The sequence below is a fragment of the Gigantopelta aegis genome, chromosome 11 (genome assembly GCF_016097555.1).
Source record: "Gigantopelta aegis isolate Gae_Host chromosome 11, Gae_host_genome, whole genome shotgun sequence".
NCBI lineage: Eukaryota > Metazoa > Mollusca > Gastropoda > Neomphalida > Peltospiridae > Gigantopelta > Gigantopelta aegis.
The window spans coordinates 20,115,293-20,133,216 of NC_054709.1; the positions used below are offsets into that span (position 1 = coordinate 20,115,293).

Here is a 17,924-nt window from a genome sequence, read left to right on the forward strand (position 1 = left end):
CCACGGTGAGGTTACAGCACGCGCAGGGGATAAAGTTCGTTGGAATCTGGCTCTGGATAACCATTCCAACAAGACATAAACTGAGCATTCTGGACCTTGACCGAACTCTGGCATGGCTGAACGACCGAGTATCCACTAGCATAGGTGTACGAGCTCCCATTTTTTGTAAGGGGGGGTTATAGGCTAGTTTTGACCGAATTAAATGAAAATGCCCGAATCTTGAAAAAAATCATTTAAATCGTATTAGCATTACTACCAAACAGCTATATAGGGTTGCAAACGAATCACTACGCAGTTTTACATGGATTACAACTAATTTTGAGGGTAGAATGATAGAAATACTTGATAAAAAGGTCTCAGGTTAGAACATCTGTATATCCGAATATCTGTATACTTTTTGCCCGAATTTGAAGTTTTGCTCCTTCGCCACTGTTTCGTACGTTTAAAAAAAGTAAAGTTTGTTTTATTTAACGACGCCACTAAAGCACATTGATTTTTTTTTTCGTATCATCGGCTATTGGACGTCAAACATATGGTCATTCTGACAGTTTTTTTTAGAGGAAACCCGCTGTCGCCACATAGGCTACTCTTTTACGACAGTCAGCAAGGGATCTTTTATGTGCGCTTCCCACAGGCAGGATAGCACAAACCATGGCCTTTGTTGAACCAGTTATGGATCACAAGTCGGTGCAAATGGTTTACACCTACCCACTGAGCCTTGCGGAGCACTCACTCAGGGTTTGGAGTCGGCATCTGGATTAAAAATCCCATGCCTCGACTGGGATCCAAACCCAGTATCTATCAGCCTGTAGACCGATAGCCTAATCACGACGCCACCGAAGACGGTCGTCTGTAAGCCATTCCTTCATACAACGGTTGCCCGTGCAGTGTGCTGTCGACGCCATCTGCACTGGACCAGACAGCAGTGGATCAGAATCCTCTTCAACGACGACAGAAGGCGTATCTCAGGGTTTCTGTCAGAGGGTAAAACAGGTATGGCGCCATAGCAAAATATTTTGGTAGATTTTATTTTTTAAAGTTAATTTTTTGACAAAATTAATTACTCTTATCATTACTATACGATTTTATTAACCCTAACCCTAAACTTAACCCATTTTCTTTCTGGGGGAGGCCCTCCATATACACCCTGTTGACTGTGGATGCATTCAATTCCATACTGCCATACCCAAACAAATTTGTTGGGCAGAAACACTGCATGATCTGGTTCAAGGTCGAAGAGCGCTTTATTAGAGACATTGTTCGGGAGGTCGACCGCTACGGAGGCGGATCAGTAATGGTGTGGGGCGGCGTCTACCTCAACGGCACCAAATGTTACCAAATGTTTTACATCCAATAACCGATGAAAAAAAAGTGATTGTTTTGTTTCACGACACCGCGAGAGCACATTGATTTATTAATCATCGACTAATGGATGTCATATAGTCAGAGGAAAACCCGCTATGTTTTTCCATTAGTAGCAAGGGATCTTTTATATGCACGATCCAACAGCCTGGATAACATGTTTACCACGACTTTTGATATACCATTGTTGATGTTCTGGTTAAAAAAAAAAAAAAAGCACAATGGGCCCACCGACAGGGATTGATCATAGACCGGCCGCGCATTAGGCGAGCACTTTACTACTGGGCTACGTACCGCCCAATATTTAATGAATATGACAAGAGAAATAGTACCACACCCACGAGAGAGAGAGAGAGAGAGAGAGAGAGAGAGAGAGAGAGAGAGAGAGAGAGAGAGAGAGAGACTTAGACTTAAACAAGCCACTGCATACAGGTGTAAAATAAATGACCGAAGAACTGTTGAAAATGATACCTCTTTATTACTGTGCAACATGTTTTAGACGAATGATCATGAACACATCATTGCTTAGTAAAGTTTCTAAATGCGTCTGGTGAAAAAAGCGCAACAAGAAATGCACAAAAAAAAGAAAACAAGTAGTACAAATTATAAACATCATATTCTGTCCCCCACTTGTCTGTCGGGGGCAACTCTCATAAAACTATACTGTTATGTACAACAGCAAAAACAATTTACAAGATTTAACAAGCTTTTTTTTTCTTTTTCAATTTGTACACATCTGAAATATAGTATACACAAAAGGTTATCGATACAGGCAGTTGCAGCTATTCATAATGCATACATCAGGTAACACTGAATGCAGTATTACTATTACTACATTCATATAGTTTCTCGGTTATTTCTTAACTCAGCTGTATTACGCAATTAATTAACCATCTGGTTTTAACGCCCACCTGTTTATAAAGAACACAGTTGTAGTTTATCTGTACATAAATGGGTTTAAAGCTGCAATCCTACCAACCCATATTGTAAAATATTTTACCAATGCTAATTACAATTTAGTTAAACTTGTTTTGTTGTTGAAATATTCATGTAGCCACTGGTTAAAATAATGAAGTACGAAATAATGCACTTTTTATTTACGGTTTTATGTCCTAAAACATAGTAAAGGACAACACAAATAACGAGACAGGAAACCTATTGCCACTCGATAAACTACTATTTTTTAATTAGCAGCATGGGATCTTTTATATGCACCAGTTCCAAGACATGATAGAACATACCACGGCATTCGTAAGACCAGTTGTATTGCACTAGCTAAAACTAGAAATTCAATATGACGACGTATTCTGCCATCTTATTTCCACATTGTTGGGACTTAAATAGTGACGGATCCCACAATGTCCATCAGCTAAGACTGGTGTGTCACATTAAGAACATCAGTGTGGACATCTAAACAGTGAGCAGTGTTTATGCAACAAGAACGTCTGTGACCATATTTCTGATACTTCGTTAAAGGCCTACTTCTAAGTTTTTTATGTGACCTAGTTTACAAAGTACATCCACAGGATACGATATCAAGCAATGTTATGCGACAGTAAAGACAGTTCAGTGATAACGGTCTATCTATACGGATAAATAAAAACATACTCGTACAGCTTTAAATATTAATAACATTAAGAATGCAGCTTTAAAAACAACTCACAAATGCAGCTTTAAAGAATAAGAATTAAGAATACAGTTTTAAATAATATTTATGAATGCAGGTTTAAATTATAATACATTTATGAATGCAGCTTTAAATTATAATATATTGAAGAATGCAGCTTTAAATTATAATATACTTAAGAATGCAGCTTTAAATTATAATACATTTAAGAATACAGCTTTAAACAATATTTTTAAAATAGTATACTCGAGTATGCAGCTTTAAATAAGAAAATATATATTTTAGAATGCAGCTTTAATGACACATCAACACAGAGAGAACCATTCCAGTGGACTCTATAGACAGGTATATCTATGATACAATCTAACTTGGCCACACTCCCCATTGTAAACAATATAATGTTAACAGTTCCACAATTTGTTACAGGGAGGGGCGAGGTGAACACTTTTACAGTATGACAAGTTTCGTATTCAATATTGCATACTAATTGGAATAGCTGTATTGGCCAGTCAAAGCAACGGAATAAAGGAGGAATAAAATAATTAGTGTTCCAGTTATCATTTGTGAAGCTTTAGATTGACACGTCTAGTGGACATTGGGGTTGAATGGGTGTGGGTTTGAGGGATGGTGCTAGGTTAGAAATGAGAAGTATATGTATAGCCACAAAGTATATCACTTGAAGACTGCCAAATCAGTGTGCTGGTTTAGCATGATTACATGGTTTCTGTTGTTTTGTTTGTTTCTCTCTTCTTTTTTGGGGGTGGTGTTTCTTTTTTGGGAGGGGTTTGAAAAAAAACTGAGTTTCCTTTTTGTACACATAAACTGAGAAAAATTAAATTAAAATTACATAATGAAAATAAAAATAAATGGAAAGTGATGAGAATTTAAATTGTATTCATTACTATAAATATTCAAAGGAAAAGGCAATTATTAATTGGCCATCTTATTACAACATAAATTTATGGGGGGGGGGGGGGGAAAAAGAAGTTTTTAATCGTTACAAAATTCCATGTAAAAAAAACTTCAGTACTATTTTTTTATTACGGAAGTTGTGCAAACTGTATTAAAATATCAGCATTATCACTGTACAATATTAATGTACAAAACTTAATATTTGTACAAAATATACACTTGAATCATCTTACAAAAACGTAAGTTTATTTTACAAATTACATAACCTTAATCAAAAAAAAAATTCAATGATATAAAAACAGCATTCGGAAGAAAAAAAGAAGGAAAAAAGAAAGTTATAAAAAAAACACCCTAAAAGTGGTACATACAAATGTACACCTACGCACATTTGTCTAACCTTTCGGTCATTAACACTGTCAAACTGATGATTGTCCTGGGCATATTTTTCTGTCTATTCCAACTGTGTCATTGCGGTATCTTACATAATATAAGCACTGAGAAAAAGAAATTTACAAAACACACAAGCTTAACATAAAAAACACAGAGGTACACATACAGATATGTACAGCTGAACATATCAGTCCAGTTAATGACTATTCTTTAGTTCTTTATATTGGTGAAAAAGGGGGGGGGGGGGGGGGGGGGGGGGGGGAGAGAGAGAGGACGTCTACCTGCCATCTTATTAGTGGATTTGTTGGATGGTTCTTCTCATTACTACATAAATGTTTTATTTTGATACTGAGGTAAACTTAATTGACTGGAATGAAATCGAAAGTGCATAATAACACAGATGAATCTCTACCTATATAATCCTAGTTACATTATTTTAATGTTATTTCAAACAATCATTTATAAGAAGAAAAAAAAAAAAGAAAAAAAAAAAGAATTAATATTCAATCTTTAAAAAAGAAAACCAAAAGGACTTATATTCCATACCTTAATACATATACGAGTGGTACACTGGTAGTATATATTGTAATATTGTATCTTACGATAATACATACATCTAATGAAACTACCTGCATCTATGATAGGTGATAATTGTGAGAGTTTTGTGTGTACACATTGTTCAAATTTGAAGTCAGGCATTTTAATATGCATTTCATACATAATTAAGGTTTTTTAAAGCTAGACAGAGAAAAAAAAAGAGGAAATTTCTGTTATTTATTTTTCAATCATGTAAGTAGCACAGCCTTCTTATATGGGATAAAATAAAAACATTTAAAAATATCCTGGTTGTTTAGATAACAGTTTTATCTGCACCATAAAATGCCCCAAACATACAAAATCTCAAGCACTTAATTGAAACATGGAGCTCAGAAACAACAGAATAAGAGTTACCAACACATAATGTCATTCAACCATAGTAAAATATATTCTTAAATTTACACAAAATGCATTGCTTACATCTTAAAATATCTGCCATCGCAACATAAAAATTATAAATTACTCAAATACAACTCACAAAGAAAAAGTAATATTACTCCTCAAACATATGTCAAGGCCAAGTCAAATAGGATCAAACATATCTGGTTTATTATGTATTCACAAATAAGTTTTATTCATATTTCCAAAAATGATTTATTTACCTACATTTCTGTGTCAGAAAGTAAATCCGAAAATTTTAAAGCACATGCTTTAGAAATATGATTAATAAACAGAGTAAAAACCTACCAAGTTTTAATAGTTTAATCATTCTTAAAAATAAAATATTCCAAATTCTGGTTTTTGTAGGAAAAGTTAAAAAAATTAAAATCTTTCAAACTACTTTGAAGACGAAGAAGAAAAGAGAAGAAAGAAAAAGAGAACATTACTCTTTTTGTTTGTCGTTGCAAACAAGCGTCTCATCAAAAGAACTAAAAGGAAAACAATACATAACAAAGAAAACCTGCTTTTCACATCTTGCGTTTTAACTCAAGTTCTGTTATTTCTGAGCAAGACATTTTTTTTATGTATCACAATTATTAATATATATATACATTTTGTTGTTGTTCCCATGGAAATGAATACAGAAGAGCAATTTTTACAGCACAGACTATAAAATGTGAGTCAGCCATTCATGCTTTAGTACAATACCATGACAACCGCCAAACCCAGGAGCAGGCAATTCGGGACACACAGATCCTGTTTTATTTATTGCAAAGCTTATGTAGATCATCAGAACATTCTGCTTTAAAACAGAACAGACATCCCATGTCCTGTTTAATGGTGAAAATATCACAAAACGGTCAAAGGACATCAAGATGATAGATCTAAAATGATCATAGAAAAATGTTTTTTGTTTTTCTATGAAATAATATCATGATTCTACTTCATATATTGTGAATTCTTCCGTGATACAATCCTTTATACAGTGGCAGATCTAAAGGGGGTGGGGGAGTGGGGGGGGTCACGGTGGGGGGAGGGGGGGTCAGGGCCCCAGACTCCTAAATATTGCAACATTTATATTTTAATTTAATTTTTTCAGATGGAGAATTCAAAGAATCTCTTCGGAAAACGTTTGTGGCCTTCTACCATATGTCATTAGGGCCTCCACATATATTAATTATCTGGATCCACCACTTATTCAACTTCACACTAAAGTTCTCCTTCCAAAGTTGAAATCATTTACCTTTTGGCTAACACTCAGTTATCTTCAAGCTGTTGAGTTCTCCTCCCATATGATCTAACATTTACTTTACACATTCAGGCAGAAATTCATTTCAACTTCATGCTGTTGTGCTTTCCTCCTCCTTTATGGCTTGTTTTTCTTGCCAACCTTATTGTAAATATCCAATACTCGTTTTCCCTTATAATCAACTGCTTATTCTCAGCTCAAACTAACTTTGAATATGGACACAGATTCTGCAACATGGGCAAAGAATAGCTTTTGAACACGGTTAATGAACAATTTCCAATGCACACCTAACATATCTACATTTTGTTAAGCATACATATAGTGGCTCAGCACCATTAGAATAATCAAAACTGAAACCTGGGCCCATACTTTATAAAACTTTGGTCTAGACTCATCTCAGATTCATCCAGGAACTCTGCAGTACAGAGCATGGCCCACTTCTCAAAACAAGAGGCACTAAAAATTCACAATTTGATGTGTAAATATTTGTAATTATGTCCGACAAATTAATTTAACAATTATGATTGAACAGGCAACACCATTTTCTTAAGCATACATTATATAGCGGTTCTGTCTCATTAGAATGATCAAAACTGAAACGTGGGGCCATATTTATAAAACTATGGTCTAGACTCAACTGGGATTCATCCAGGAGTTTTCCGGTACTTACTAGACATGGGCTACTTCACAAAACCAAGTGGCACCGAAAATTCCAAATTTGATGTGTAAAATATTGGTATTTATGTCTGTTCTGATAAATTATGAGCGATTCATGTTAATTTCTCCAATCTCATCAGGTATGAGATGATGCTCACAAAAAAATGCTGAATAAAACCTTGCTCGACCCTCTAAAGATGTCACGCACATACAATTTGGATGTGTTGCCATGACAAAGCTTCTAGACATTGACAGAGACTAGTCTAAACTTTATACAAGTCAAGTCCATACAAGCTGTAAAGTCTGAAAACTGCTCGTTTTTTAAGTCTGAGGTGTAAAGTTTTATAAACACAGACCCCAGACTCCTGTAGATATTTCTTAATGATGTAGGCAATACTTGAATAGATGTTATATATTTGTACAAACACACCAAATACCCAACACTCCTTTTACAACCAAAAGCCAGAATAAGCTGCACAGACTGACTTTCAGTATTGGTACCATGTGAAAAATCTGTATATTTTATATTATTTCTCCCACCCTCATTAACAATAATGATCCATTATTAACCCACATAACCGACATGACACAATCTTTCGTTCCAAACTCTTTCAATCATTTACTGAATCTCGGGGCTAGCTCTGGCACTCGTCAAATTTGCCAATCGTCAATTTTAAAAAACAGTTTGGAAGTGTCATTTTAATTTGGCAAAATAATTTCATTGAAAAATTGTCATTTTAAAAAGAAAATAACTGTTGAATTTTGCCATTTTTGAAGTTTAATAGACAATTTGGTAAAATATTTTGCTCACCCGGAGCTAGCGCTGCATCTCGATGTCATTCGGTTTTTATACTGACAGGAAACTGCATGTTGGAAAAATCTATTGTGTTTGCAAGACTACTCACACCTCACTTCACCACCATTAACATGACACCGTCAGCAAACACTTGGAAATATTCAAAACAAAATTGTTGCACCAAACCTCCTATGATGATAGTCAGAAAAAAAATCAAAACAAATTCCAACACCCCCACCCATCCCGCAAAACAAATCTAATAAAAAAAACATCTGCAAACAAACTTGCTTAGTTGAAAACTATGATTATCTGCCAGAAAAATAAAGTTATCAAGATGGACTTTTGAAAAATAACACCAGGAAACACTAGGACTTGTATGTTTTACTAGTACATCAATATTATCAAAAGGTAATGGTCTGAAAACAGTCTTTTCTATAGGCCCATGCCTTCCATAAATGTGGTTTCGTGGAAACGTGCTTTTCTAGATCTTTGTTTTTTTGCAAGCAGATTACTATGACAAAATAATAATGCAATGATTATTTGCATGTAACAAGTACTTTTACATGCGCATGTACAATTGTGTTGTAGACATGCAGCCCGCAACCCAGGAGTGTAACTTATTCAGTGTGTAGCTTGCAAGCGCTTCAGTAAAATTTATCATTGTCGAAATGTACTTGTATGTCAAAAGTATATGCCTAGTGGTATGACATCACTGCAATGAAAAAAAATATCACTCAATCGATTTACTTTCAGCATGCTGAATATACGTACAATCGCAGATATCGAAAATCCACGAAAACCCACGAAATCGCATCAACAGAAAGCTGGACTTAATCTACAAGATATTTCTCAATCACAATGTCCACAGCATCAATTAGTCTTTTAAACATATTAAGACTTTTCATTAATTCCTCTCTTCAAATCTAGCTTCTTATTGACCATTCTTCATTCGATACCATTAAACATGCCACCATTTTAAAAGCAATTGGGGCCAAAATAATCACTGCCTTTTAAACGGTGAAACCCCTTGCTGATAACCATAACCAATACTATTCTGTTCGCTCTTTGACCAACTGCTCAACTGTCCAAGGACACAAATATGGCAGCTCGTACGTTGATTTACTGATGGAAACAACTATGGCACCTGTTGGAACTGATTTACTGATGGAAATAAAAATCTTGTGCTTCGTTTTGCTGGACCGACTATTCCCTACATCACCTCGCCTTGAAGGGAAGATAACCCATCCTCTATACAGTCTAACTGCACTGTAAAGGTGGAATTAATTTCGCTCATAGAATTAGATTCTCACTTGTTTCATTTCGGGTCGGTGGGTGCGTAGGATCACCCTCCTATTGGAGATTCACACCTTGCTGCAATCTATTGATAGTTGCCGTGAAAACCCACTCTGTTGCAGTCCACATACTGGGCAAGGAAAATCCAGGTAGACAGCATTTCTGAACACACCATCTCTCTCTCTCTCTCTTAAAAGTATGTCCTCACTTCTTTTTCCTGCAGATATGAATACCCTTCTGCGTCAGACAAAACACCCTCTTGTGGGGGACAAGAACGCAGACCCTGTTGCCATGGAAATGCCAATCAGACATTTTTGGAACAACCTCCTTTCTCGCTCTTAACACTTGGATTTTCAATTCTTTTTATATTGCTAACAGGAGGAACATCTTCCGGTGGGAGAGAAACGTTCTGCTGCAGGCAGTCGACACAGTTGCCATGGAAACTCACTTTGCTGAGGTCTATAGACACTTGCTGAGGATAAACCCAACCCGAACAGGAGTTCTGAAACCTGAAACGGCTCCCTCTCTCTCTGTTCTTACTCTCTCTTAGCCACTGCATTATGAATGTCATCTCTTGGTGATTCTTAACACAACCGAGCCTTTCTTTTGGTCGTCCTCGACAACTTCTGACAAATTCCATTCTGGGTCATTCGGATCTTCGCTAATCACAGAGTCCGACGACGTGCTGGGCAGCGGAGAACAGGGCATGCTACTTGAGGGTGTGCTACATCGCGCAGGGGTCGAAACAATCCGCACCCGCGTCCGCACCCGCTCAGGCATTGGTGGAGTCTCTGCTTTCATAACATCGTACTCCGAGTCACTAAGAGGGAATGTTCTTGACGGCCACGGATCTACTTTCATTTTCGGTTCGGCACTCTCCATTTCTTCTACAGTTGATCCCGAACTTAGTCTCTCTCTCCGGGAAACTGAACCCCTTCTCGTAAATGCCAGATACTCGTCGAAAAATGACCCCTGATTCATCACGGCTGAAAAAAGATGTGGCGAAGATGTCTGGGCGGGTGGTGTAAGCATCGCCTGGCTACCTGCAATCAGTGGTTCGGGTGTTTGTGGTCGGGTAGACGACAACTCCTGCTGCTGTTGATGCATGTCGCCGACGACTAAACTGGGTTCCGGAGATGCAGGTTCATTGATGCTCGATCCGCCGATGTCGAAGCGAGCGCGACCACGGCGAGCTGGGTACTGAACAAAGACCGAGAAACGCTTCTTCTCTTCTAACTCGCACACCAGATGGCGCTGTAGAAAGGCTTCATCAGTCAAGTCTTCATTCTGAAATTATAACCACAGCAAGATGAAGTTTGTTTTATTTAACGACACCACTAGAGCACATTGATTTATTAATCATCGGCTATTGGGGGTCAAACATATGGTAAATTTGACAGTGTCATTGAGGAAACCCACTACATTTTTTCCATTAGTAGCAAGAGATCTTTTATGTGCACTATCCCAAAGACAGGATAGCACATACCATGGCCTTTGATATACCAGTCGTTGTTCACTGGCTGGAATGAGAAATAGCCCAATGGGCCCATCGACTGGGATTGATCCCAAACCAACCACATCAGCAAGCATTAATGTAGTATAGGAATATCTAGCGCATAAAGGCACAAAGAGTAACTGAAAATTAATTAGTCTATTGCAATATCATACAAAATATATTATTAAAGAAATGGACTTGGAGAAACTTAGTTTGTTTTTGTTTAACACCACCACTAAAACACATTAATTAATCAATCATCGGCTGTTGGATGTCAACCATTTGGTCATTCTCACTCTAGTCATCAGAGAAAACCCGCTAAACATATCAAATAGCAGCCAGGGAACTTTTATATGCATTTTCCCACAGACAGAAAAGCACATACCACAGCTTTTGACCATTTGTGGTGCACTGGTGGAACGAGAAAAATACAAATCAACTGAATAGATCCAATGAGGTGGTTCAATCTGGACTTGGAGAAAGCAACTACATTTAACTAATTCTTTCATTGTGGAAGGTTCAAGCCAGATGATATACTTAATTATGTCCCATCTAGATTTTGCATGGGGGTTTTTTCAGCTTGTCTTATATTATATTATATAAGCTACAAGTTAACTAGGTTATATTAATGTTAGAAATAACAAAAACCAAGAGTACCAGTGAGGTACGCCATAGATATTAATGAATATGTTACGGGTATGATTCAATTTTAATTATGTGAAATTTTTACAATGGGATGGATGAACAACGTATCTGGTAATGATATTGCTGCATTCTATATCTTCATCATCTTTCATGTGAGGTTTGATGGTCCTGTATGCAAGATATGTTATGAAAAAGGATTTACTTCTATGTGCAGTAGACTGAAAAGTAGGTCACAGTGACCTAGTAATAGTACACAACACACCGCCATCCCAAGTTGTTCCTACACGTGAGGTTTGATGGTCTTGTATGCATCTGTATGCAAGATATGGTCAGGACAAGAAAACGTGAACAGACCAACGTACGAACGGACAACACCATACCATAACACGACTCATCAAAGATGGGCATATAAAAACTCTTTAATTATGAATTAGGGACTCTTTTATGATATATCTTCTGTGTATTTAAATCCATTACTTCATCATCAGTTGCTTTAAAAGACATGGTTCAATATAAGTGCCCTTTTTCCATGCTTTAATTTTAACTACATTAACCTTTAAGACTACTGGATTAATTTTTAACAAAAACAATGTTGAGTGGGTACAAGTTTATAATTTTCACTCACATATATACACTTAAATGTTTTATAAATACAACAAATAAAGTTCATATTCGAATTGGTTAAGTATCATTTGTTTTTCTAATTTTTATATTTTCGATCGGTTGATGTTGATTAAAATTGGCAAAAAAATCGAAAAAGTAGCGTCTACTTAAAGGTATTTGTGGTCAGCTGTCCAGTATTTATGTTCATTATTCCCAACAACAAGTGGTTTTCTGACCAGAATGTTTAAAAAAAAATTAACTTCAATTCATATTCCAATATTTGGTGACTTTCGTTGTTGGTAAAACGATCAAATTTATTATCAAATTAGCTGTCACAATCAGCTATTGACCCCTGAAAATTACTGCAACGTGCCACCAATGTTGTCAAGCGAAAATACTTGCCAAAAAACCAAAATCCAAAGGTATAATCCAATGAAAAACACTAAATCTAAAGAAACAGGAAGCAGACTGGTCTTCCATTTCCTGTTACTAAATCGCTTCCGGTGAGTTTCGTGTGTAAAACAGCGGGAAATATGAATTGGGGAATGCATTGTATACAGTGCACAATATGTTGACTGGCATAACATCGGGCGAGATATCTCGTCTGTAGTAGTCAGGTGGTTAGCAAAGGTAGAATAATTAAATTTTGACTAATGAAAGGAAACCTATGATGAATAATGAAAACTATTTAGTACAATCAATTCAATTTAACCAACGTTTTTTCACTTAAGATGCTAAATCTGTCATTTAAAAAAAAAATTAACTTCCAATTTGCAAATAAATATCCACAAACTGTCATACAAGTACTGAAATTAACAAAACCTAAAGCATGCTTAGTGAAACTTAACAGGAAAGGGTTACATGAGTTACTAGATACGTTTGCTTTATTTATCTAGTGATTAATGTATATCAACACAAAATACATAAGACTTGTACAAGTTGTAGAATAAATAAAGGTACACAATATATACCTCCTGTAACTCTAAGTCCAGAGTACTCTCCCCTGCATTGTCTGCTGAAGGTGTTTCACTGTCTTCTGGAGAAATTTCTCTCCACCTAGAAAAAAAAAATCAAATGAAATAATATAAATATAACTAGAAAAAATAAATATAAAAATAAAAAGATACTGATATATATATATATATATATATATATATATATATATATATATATATATATACTCTTCAAAAGAAGAAACGCAAAACCACATTGTCGTAACATTTGGAGAATTGATTTAATTATTGAATGGTGAGTCCGATAATTACCAAATGTTGCAGGATTGTTCACAATTCACTCTAGTCCATTGTGAGTAAGTGATAGGACACACCACCAAGGTCAAGGTCATCTGGAGTCAATACCGGGTGTGGCCTCCGCGTGTGTTGACAACTGCCTGGCACCGCCTGCCCATTGAAGCAACCAGAGTACGGATGACGTCCCGAGGGATGGTGGCCCACTCGGCCTGCAAGGCTGCTGCCAGCTCGGGCAGGGTCTGGGGCTGTGGTTGTCGCTGTCGGAGGCGTCGGTCCAACTCGTCCCATAGATTCTCAATTGGGTTCAAATCCGGTGATATCGATGGCCAAGGAAGGACATTAATGTTGTTGTGCTGTAGGAAAGCCGTTGTGAGATGTGCTGTGTGAGGCCTGGCGTTGTCATGTTGGAACACTGCGTTGGCGTTGGCCATAACTGGAACGATGTGTGGCCGGAGGATCTGGTCAATGTAGCCCTGTGCATTCAGGTTGCCCTGCACGTGGACCAGGTCAGTTCTGCCAGTGTGTGAGATGGCTGCCCACACCATGACACTACCCCCGCCGAATCTGTCCACTTCCTGCACGCAGTTTGCCGCATAACGTTCACCACGACGCCTATACACGCGACATCTTCCATCATGACGTCGGAGCAGAAATCGGGACTCGTCACTGAACCACACCTGTCTCCATCGCAGTTGAGGCCATTGTCGATGAATCTGGCACCACTGCAGTCGGAGTCGACGGTGTTGTGGTGTTAAAATGACACCTCGAACTGGACGTCTGGCACGAATTCCTACCTCACGTAGGCGGTTCCGTACGGTCTGGTCGGATATCCTGCGCAAACCTGGTATTGCTGCGGCTGTGGAGGTGGCAGTAGTCAATCGTTCCCGAAGGTGGCGTACCCGGATGTAGCGGTCCTGCCCGGGGGTAGTGACCCGTGGTCGACCGGACCTCGGGAGGTCACGTGTTGATCCATGTTGCTGGTAACGGTCCCCCAGTCTGGAGATGGTGCTTGGGGACACATGGAATGCCCTGGCAACGGCCGTTCTGGATTCGCCTGCGTCTAGTCGGCCGATGGCATTGTTTCTCTGCGGTTCACTGAGACGTGGCATGTCCTGGATTGTCAACTGTCGGCCAGATACAGAGGCCAGGCAATCGAACACCCTGCACTTTTATACTGTCGGTGTTCATGTTGCACGTGCAGACAACGCACGTGCAGTGGTGACATAGTTTGCACGTGGCTGCGTTTTTGCGAATATTCACATTTTGGAACTTTATTGTACAGTAGCTGCGTTTTATCGAATGTAACCGTGGGAATGTGTTTGGGACATGCAATGACCTTATATTCACAAAGCATGAACCGGTAGGAAACATAAAATCGGAGTTATAACCCATTTGTACCCTTTTGCGTTTCTTTTTTTGAAGAGTATATATATAAAAATTAATATTTAGCGACACCCCAGGCAGAATTGTCTTTAAAACACACAACTGGTCTTGTTTGTGCTGCATTCAATAGTCTGTAGGGTGTCAAGCCTACAAGAAAAGAAAATGATCTCGGACAAAAGAATCTGGAAAAAACTTGCAGTCCCAAACAGTTACTGTGATGTTTGCACTCAAGAAACAGGACATGAACAATCTCTCTGGAAGTACTAAACTCTTGCTCATCTTAAACTAAAGCTATTTATTCCATTATCTAGCATATGGTTATTTCAACGACTCTGTGACAGAAGAGATAGATAGGAAACCCATTCCCTGTAAGTGGATTTCTTTTACTAAAAAGTAGTCTGAATTTTCTTTTCCAAACAAGCTGTCTATAATCTTTAAGCCTTAATAAAATAGTGTTTGTCATATTGCCCAATCATTATTAAATACATCGTATTTACAAGTTTTTTAAAGAATATACCTTTCCATTTCAAATTCGACTTTTCATACTATAGATATATTTGATATTAATTATTAACCAGTTTATAAAATCGATTTCATTATTCTTTACCAAATCAAACATTATAATAATTTTATTAAAATTAATTATAGTTCCTGTTCGAGTAAATATCCAATCCGTTACTGCTTGCCATAGTGTGTGTACCTTATCGCAATCAAAAAATAAATGTTGTATTGTTTCGAAAAATTATTACCGAAGCTGCATATATCAAAATCAATGTAGTTAATCTTGTATGGAAAAGTATTAGTAGCAAATATGTTTTGCAATAATCTATACTAAAACTATCGAAGGCTATAACTTTCACACCTCAAAATTGAAATGGTAAAACATAATATCAGTTTGTTCAAATAAGAAGCCTTTGATTTACCAGTCATGGAGCACTGGCTGAAATGAGAAATAGCTACATGGTCCCACCAATGGAGATAGATCTCCAACCAACTACGCATCAAGTGAGCACTTTACCACTGGGCTACGTCGTCTCCCCCACCAATCATAAATTCTAGAATTCTGAATTTTAAAAATGAATACTTACTTCGGTGTTACTATTTCTTTGTACTGCAGTTTCTCCACCCTGGTTGCGGCGGCGATGCTATATGGAATGACAATATTGTTGATATCGTAATCGGTTTCACCACGTCGCTTTCTCAGCACGGCATCCTTCTGTTCCTTGAACGAGGAACCTGGACAGCTGGCCGACAGCGGGGATGGAACCGGCGACAGGTCATCCACAGACAGACAAAACGAGTCAGAGATGCTGGGGTCCGAACGCTTTCTCATGGCTGCTAAACAAAGTAAAGTGTAGACGAAAAAACATTTTAAAGTTTGTTTTGTTCAACTACACCAATAGAGCACATCGATTTCAGGCCTTCTATAATACGGTGGCCCGATGCTCGAGGCCAGTGCTTTTTGGATTCTGGCCAGTAAAAGTTACTTTGTGCAATCCCGATGGCAAGTGGTATAATAATAAAATAAAATAAAAATAAAAAATAAAATCTACAAGGCTACGTCCTACGATCATACAAAAACAAAAGAAACATCTACAAGTCACTTTTTTCGATTTGCTATCACATGCAATATTTCACTAACAAATAGTTGGCCACCAGTAATCTCTGACCCATCCATGGCATCAATATACCTACTGATATAACTTTATTAAAGTTATAAAGTGTAAACATTGGAAAAACAAAAGTTTGTTTTGCCGCCATTTTGTTTTTAACACTGAAATCCAAAGATTTGTTACTCTAATACTAATAACATGCAAAACGGTAACCAGTCTTTTATTAGTTTTAAAGGTTGCACTCACTATTTACAAATACTTTAAATGTGTAAATTATTAATTTCATTTATAAAATATAACATAAATTGCAGTTTTAAAAAAGAAGAAAAAAAGCTTAAGTATACAGTATCATGAAATAGATAATTTAACAAAGTACCCAAATTGCAAAATTACTAATATGGTGTGTGTGTGTTGGAGGTGTGTGGGGTGGGTTAAACTGCAATACATGTACACTTTATGCTAATAAAGGTTCTTAATTGTTTCTTTTCTCTTTGTTTTTTGAGGGGGTGGGTAAGTTCCCATTCATAAGTAAATGAATAATGCTGTTAATTGTTGTAATATCTCGGTAACAGATTATTTTTTATAATTTAGGTGTTTTTAGTGGAAACAATTATTTTAAAATTTTAATAGGTACGGTGACTTTATTCTAAACTAATGAAAATTATTTGCATATTTTTCTAAACAAACCATAAAGCATGCCCAATGAGCCTATCTGTTGTGTAAATTGACAAATTGATTAAACATGATGTGGGTTTTTTTCTTTTATCAACAGTTAAAATTGGGCAAGTGAATTTTTCACCATGGCCAGTGAATTTTCAAATCCATTGGCCCTATGGCAAGTGAATTTTAAAAATATTCTAGAACCCCTGTCGATTTAGTAATCATCGGCTATTGGATAGCAAACATTTGGTAATATTGACAGTCTTAAAGTTTGTTTTGTTCAACGACACCAATAAAGCATTTAAATTTATTAATCATCGGCTATTGGATAACAAACATTTGGTAATTAATAATGACATATAGTCTTAGAAAGTAAACCCGCTACATTTTTCTATTAGTAGCAAAGGATCTTTTTTATGCACCATCCCACTGACAGGATAACACATACCACGGCCTTTGATAAACCAGTTGTGGTGTACTGGCTAGAATAAGAAATAGCCCAATGGGCCCACCAAGTGGGATCGATTCCAAAGTAGAAAAAAAAGTAATTGCTCTATATCATCTTGGGTCCAAGTCACTTTAGTCCTGTGAAAACGTAGCGAGTTCAGAATATTATCTTTGCAAAAAGGATGTTATTTTTGTTTAAAAAGACTGCTAGAGCACACTGATTAGTTAATCACCGGCTGATGGATGTCAGATGCCTTCAAAGGAAAGCTGCTACATGTTTCACTAGAAGCAAGGATCTTATATCTGCACTTCCCCCACAGACAGTACACACAACGGCCTTTCATATAGCTATCTATCGACAACAAGGTGTATAATAAAAGCAGACAATGGTGGCGACAACTACAACCTGCCTTTTTACTAATCAAAACATATAATGTTCATTCGTATAATAATCATGGAAAACAAAATTTCGCTTCCGTGAAATCTGAGGGCCCATATTTACAAGAAATGGAACAAAACCCAAAAATGTAATGACAAAGGGTGATGCAATTGCCATCATAATTA

The 17,924-nt window shown here is 37.0% G+C and overlaps 1 protein-coding gene across 2 annotated transcripts in view; it reads right to left on the minus strand.

The window, feature by feature from the left end:
* Positions 1-1,820: 1,820 nt before the first annotated feature.
* Positions 1,821-17,924, minus strand: part of LOC121385454 (KAT8 regulatory NSL complex subunit 1-like) — a 45,968-nt gene continuing 29,864 nt past the window's right edge. Inside the window, exons 6-8 of one of the 2 annotated variants that reach the window (XM_041516140.1) lie at positions 15,729-15,975; positions 12,979-13,063; positions 1,821-10,551 (exon numbers count right to left, since the gene is read on the minus strand). In XM_041516140.1, coding sequence (XP_041372074.1) covers positions 9,832-10,551; positions 12,979-13,063; positions 15,729-15,975 — 1,052 coding nt within the window. In that variant the 3' untranslated portion in view covers positions 1,821-9,831. Of the gene's footprint in view, positions 10,552-12,978; positions 13,064-15,728; positions 15,979-17,924 lie in introns of both variants that reach the window. The other variant, XM_041516139.1, reaches the window with a different exon arrangement.